Source organism: Poecilia latipinna, unplaced genomic scaffold, assembly GCF_001443285.1.
Source record: "Poecilia latipinna isolate Pla-1442-1.1 unplaced genomic scaffold, P_latipinna-1.0 Scaffold573, whole genome shotgun sequence".
Taxonomy (NCBI): domain Eukaryota; kingdom Metazoa; phylum Chordata; class Actinopteri; order Cyprinodontiformes; family Poeciliidae; genus Poecilia; species Poecilia latipinna.
The window spans coordinates 152,563-158,562 of record NW_015113189.1 but is presented as its reverse complement, the minus strand read 5'-3'; the positions used below and the strand labels follow the sequence as shown (position 1 = coordinate 158,562).

Sequence of the window (6,000 nt, the reverse complement as noted above, 5' to 3'; positions counted from 1 at the left end):
CAGCAAACACCCAGCAAACGACACGCTTAAGATCCGTCTACGTTAAAACCTCTCTGCTCTGCGCGGCTGATTGGTGCCACAGAACTTGAAGTTAAAGGAATGTACACAAGTCAAAGAAGAAAAAAAATTAAATAAAAGGAAAAAAATATTCAAGCTTATAACTGATAGACTGAGATAAAACACTGTTTCCAGTCTGGCAAAGTTTGAGCTCAATAATTAAGATGAAAACTTTTGTTTTTACAGGATATTTGCAGTTTGACTGACTGCAGGGAACTTTATTTTGACTTTTTCTCTGTATTCACGCGCGTCAGGATTGGTGAGTGATGTCGCCGTGTGACCTGATGATTTTTCTGTAAGTGACGAGTTTATCTCGATGTGAGCGGACAGAGAGGAAGCAGAGACTTCGGCACAGACGGACAGACATGAAGCAGGCTGGCGGACAGTGAGAGCAGAGCAGGGATGCAGAGCGGAGGAGGTTAAAGGTCGCAGGACAGGTTTTTTTTTTTTTTTTTTTTTTTTTTTAAGGAACCAGAGTAAAATTAAGAGAAAGCGGTGTTAAGATGAGATGGCACTGGGCTTTTCCTTTCCTTCTTTCCCTCCCTTCTTTCTTTCTCTCCTCTCTTTTACTTTACTTCTTTCCCCCGATCATTCAAAATTCATCCACATAGTTGGCGGGCAGCATGCCCTGCTGGCCGGTGCGCTCCACGCGGCCGTACATCCAGCCGTCGTCGATCTTCTGCACATCTACGATCATGTCTCCGTCCAAGAAAGACACCTCGTCGTCATCGGCAGCAGTGTAGTCGTACACTGCTCTGTATCGCCTCTGCAGGCAAAAAATGAAATAAAAAATAAATAAATAAGTAAATAAAAGTCAGTTTGGTGGAGAAGAAAATGTTCTGCATGAGAAACTTGCAAGCATGCCCGCAGCAGTTTAACAAGAGAGATTCAAATATGAAATCCTTACTTCCTGCTTCTAAGGGTTAACAGACTTGCAATTGTTTAAATGGAAATTAATTCAAAAAACATGTATTAGTTGTAGAGTTATGACAGCATCACCTTAAAATGCGTTAAAAGATTGAAAAGTATGAAACAAGCCAATTATAATCAAGTTGTTCATCAGGAAACTGGATAGTCGCATTCTGTTTTTTTTTTTTTCTCAGAAAGGAAGGTGTCAAACAGAAAACTTACTAGTTTTCACCCTATCAGGTAAAAATTAGTTTGCAAAAGGGGAAAAAACAGTTGTGCAAGAAGGATGAATAAAAACCAGAATTCTGCAGCATCAGTTAACGTAAAGGACGACACAAACGAAGCTCCTACATTTCACGCCAATCTCTAGCAAAAACTAACATAAAAAAATAAAAATACTTGCACCGTCTACACAATATGTAGACCAACTTTCTTTACTGAAAACAAACTGATAAAAACATTTCAAATAAAAAAATAAAGCTGATTTTTTCAAAACTTGAACCAGAGACTCCTTTCACATCTCAACAGGATTCTCAAAAGATTTATTTTACTTAATCTATAAAGAACTGAAGTAGGGCTAAAAATGATTAATCAATAGTTAATTAGTTGAAATAATTGCCAACCAATTTAGTAACTGATTAATTGTTAACTGCAATACGCAGACTTTAAAAAAGACAATTTGCTGATAACTTACTCAGGGCTGTAATTAGGTCAAAATTGCACAAAAACCTTCATCTATAAATATTTTCTACCAAGAAATTCAAATAATTAAGAAAATAATCACCAGATCAGCCCTATACTGAGCATTGATGCTCGGTCGAGTGCTCAGCTTTTCACATATTGACGTTAAAAGCATTTTTTAGTTGCAGATGCATCCTTTGCTACAAATGATCATTAAAAGAATGCTTATTTCATTTTAAGCAATAACATTTTAGTTTTATTAAAAGAAGGAATTTAGTTATTTGTTTATTTTCATCTTTAAATGTACTTCTACTTTTGCATAAAAAGGCTTAAATGGCAAAATGAAAAAAAAAATCAGCAGAAAGTGCCAATTTTTATGCGATTAATTGTCAGGATAACCGATTAATCGTCAGGACAACTGATAGATTAACTGATTAAAATAATCAGTTGCAGACCAAAACGGAGACAAAACATTTTTAAATGAAACGCGCGAATGCTCTCACCCCAGAACTGGGACGATTAGCAGGAGCCTCACGCACTGGTTCAGGAGTAGGCTCACGTTGGTGGTAGTCCTGGGAGGCTGCAGGCTGCTGGTAAGAGCCTGATAAAAAGGAGAAGAAGAAAGGTGAAGGAGGGCACTTTAATGAGCTGCAAGCTAATTCCTGAGAGCTAAATCTGAAGCACAGCACCTGCTGGGAGCTGTGCGGTAGAAGGCTATAAATGTGCACATTCAAAGAAAAATACCTTCCACATGCCTTACAGTTTGGATGTACTGCTTCTTTTAGAGAACGATAGATTGAAAAAAAAAATAAAAAGACAGCAAGTCAAGGCAAGCTATTAACTTCCCTGTTGCTCAACATCTAAACAATATATCTCTGTTTGAATTTGCAAATCAAGCATGTAAAATAAACCAGCGGTCTGACTCATCGTGCTGGATCTTTTCCACCAAGCTGCTGCAGCATTTTTTCTTTTGCGCTCCCTTGCAGTGAATTAGCAAATGCACCCTGATCTGTTTTGTATACAGCCACAGCAATAACAAATGTCAATTTAAAATTGCACAGATGTTCACCTTTAAAAAGCCTCTGAAAATGTGTATTTACATTCTGAAGTCTTTGGTGCAGAAACTGGTTGAAAATCAATCTATTAACTGTATGTTTTTGTTTGTTTGCGTAAGGTGGAGATGGGATTGTGCATGAAAACGGACGAACGGAGGTTCACCATTTAGACTACCAACATGAAAAAGACACAGTCAAAACCGTTTTCCTACTTACAGATAAATTCTGTTTATGTCTGAGACATGACTGACCTGTTTCGCTTTTTGCAGATCTGACACTTTGGATATCTCACAAATATTAATGTACACAGAAAAACCTTACAATAATTTTATAATGCAGCAGAAAGACTTTCAGTATTGAAGATACTCCATGAACGAACAGGCACATTATTGCATGGGAAATGCAAAATAATTTGCAAGGTAACACACAAAAAACCTAATTTATTTTTCACCAGATCCCCTAGGGGGCTCCAAAAATGAGTGAACTCAGCATTTTTCATGTTTATTATCCCAAAGTTTCTAACTGAACACTTGAGCAATATGTTTAAACAACTTAAAGTGGTACTATGGTTGCTGTCCGGATTGTGAAACGACTGTAGCAATGCAGTTATTTATAGCTGGGCGATGAACAAGTTGCAACAAAAACCCCTGAAAGGCAAGTAGTGAGTGAATCCATAAAAAAAAAAAAAAAAAAAAACAGTAAATTACTCTGAAGCTACACTTCTGACTGCTTCTCTGATGATTTATGTGTCGAGTTGCAGGATAGATACCTTGGTTGGGGTTGCTAGGCTGATATGGAGCATCTGCACCAGTCTTCATCTTCTCAAAATCCTCATGGTATTTGATCTGAAACACACAAACGGTGAGTCAGCTCACATCAGGCATGGACAATGCACCGTCAAATTCAATCTTGCATGGAGTTTTTTCCCCCCTTGCACAGCCTGTCAGTTCATTTTCCAGCCACCAGAGGGCTCCCACTTCCTGTGTTTTAGTTTCTCCCGCTGCTGATAGGTGGGGTGCGCTACGTGCTGCCACGGCTGGGGAAGCAGCTTGATGCTTAGAGGAAATGACATCTCCACAGCCGGAAGTATCGTGAGGTCAGAGTTGCATGACAACCCACACACATCATGAAGCAAAAGTGCGTCAAAAGAAAGAAGGTAGAAATTCAAAAATTCAGGGTGAGAAAATAAGAGTAAGTATGGGAAAACCAATGATGCACAAAGGGAGGTACAGTGACATGTAGCGCCTTACAAAAAACTCAATGGATTTAATTGCAACTATATGCAGAAAACCAACATCTAGTGGAGCATGAGAGTAAAATGCTTGGATGAAGAGTTTTCATCATCTCTTATCTCATTACATCTTATTTACAGATGAGACTTAATGTGGCATGCAGCTTTGCACACCCCAGATGATTTTTACGTAGACTGAGGTCGTCCATCATCACATTTCAGGACTCAATCGGATTATTTAACTAAACAAGGGGTGTTCAAAGTGCGGCCTGGGGGCCATTTGTGGCCCTTGGACTGAGCTTTTATGCCCCAACCCTTACAAGAACAATGCAAATTAAACTTTTAATTTTAAATCAGGGTAAAATAATTACAAATATGTTTTTTGTGCAATGGAAAATGTTAAGTATTTGTCTTTTAATAAACTTTTATAAGTACAGCCACGTCTATCCTGAGACTTTTACTGAGAAATCAACTTTTCTGCACCCAAATAAGCTTTAATATAATTTATTAAACTTGGCTAACTATCGCAAGCATTTTGAAAAAAAGTGACCAAATAAATTTATCGAACTGGGCCTAAAGAAATTTGAAAATTATATCCCGTTCTTATAATACAGAAAATGTGCAACATTCTAGTCAAGTGTGGGTGTATGAAGAAAAAAAAAAAAAGTCCGTCTACTTTATTTGTTGGATCTTATTTGTTTTTTATTTTCTTGGCCTGGAAGTAGTTTTCACCTGATGATTTTGGCCCAAAATGTTTGGACACGCCTGATCTAAACCAGTCTGTTTTGGAGGTTTTCCAGCCTCCATTATGGGTTTCTTCCTGGGTCGCGCTTTTAAATAAAAACTCTGGCTAAACTCACAACTCTCACCAAATTTTATTTGCATATGAAATAAGAACATTTGCAAAGCCCTGATGGAGCATCCCCTTTTTTAATGGTGTGGCTTCAAGCAGAACTTCATAGGTTTTTTATCTTACTGCTCCTCTAAGAACATCAATACCTCTCCCATTGATTAAGCCTGTCACAATAATCAATTAATCACATGCCAAATTAAAACAAGATGGATAATTCCCATTTGCATAATTGTGTTTCTCGTGGCTCTCTTTACAAATGACAAAAGCTTTCAGTCTGATCTCAACTAGTCCCTTTTTTTAAGGGAATTTTTTTTTTTTTGAAGGGGAATTTTGTTCACAGAGGCTACATTTTATTTGTCGTTTCTGTTGCGTTGCTCATTTAGTTAAAATGTCTTCCAGTGTGAGTGTTCAATTTTTGTTAGGAATTAAAGTTTATCCATCTTTCTGACGGTGTACTTGCATTATTATGCCATTACATTAAAATGGTAGCAAAACAATAATATTTATTGCAGTAAATCTGGGACAATTTATTGTCAGAGCTGCAGTTTCCAAGCTTCGGAGCTACTGCCTCAATCCCCACTCAGCTCCTTCAGACTAGCCAGAAGCAATTAGCAAACACCTGGTTGAACTGCGCATCAGCAAAGCTCATCATATGAGCCACTTCTCAGTGCAACGCTGGTAGAAACGTTGTTAAAAGGTTAATGGAGGAGCGATGCTGTGGTGACTTCCTGAAGGCAGAGTTTCAGAAGGAACAGGAGTTTTTAAAGAAACAGAAATCCAACTTCAGGAAGTAAATTTCAATGTATTTGATGCATGCAGCGCTTTTAACAACTGAAGTTAACAGTTGATTATGACACATAAATAACACTGCGCTTGCCCAGGTCGCCAGGCAGGAATTCACACACATGATTTTATTTAATTGCTTCAGTGTAAAAGGCAGTAGAATAAAAATGCACAGGAGTAGTGTGTGATTCAAGGTTAAGATTAAAGAAAATGCGCAACTTTTTGTTGATTTATCACTCAAAATCCCAATAAAAATGCACTGAAGTCTAGAATGCATTAATACTTCTGCAAGACAATAACTGATTAATATTGGCAACCTCTGCTTTGCATGATAAAAAACACACTAGAGTGATGACACTGGGGCTGAATAACCCACCCCTCTTATTACCAGGCTGGTAACAGACTGACTCACAGCGTCTGGGTCAAGATTC

At 37.9% G+C, this 6,000-nt stretch overlaps 1 protein-coding gene across 1 annotated transcript in view; it reads right to left on the bottom strand.

Annotated features, from left to right (window-relative positions):
- Window positions 1-512: 512 nt before the first annotated feature.
- lasp1 (LIM and SH3 protein 1) overlaps window positions 513-6,000 on the bottom strand; it is a 41,572-nt gene continuing 36,084 nt past the window's right edge. Inside the window, exons 5-7 of the mRNA XM_015041913.1 lie at window positions 3,472-3,547; window positions 2,151-2,248; window positions 513-823 (exon numbers count right to left, since the gene is read on the bottom strand). Of these exons, the coding sequence (XP_014897399.1) occupies window positions 650-823; window positions 2,151-2,248; window positions 3,472-3,547 (348 nt within the window). The 3' untranslated portion in view covers window positions 513-649. The remainder of the gene's footprint in view (window positions 824-2,150; window positions 2,249-3,471; window positions 3,548-6,000) is intronic.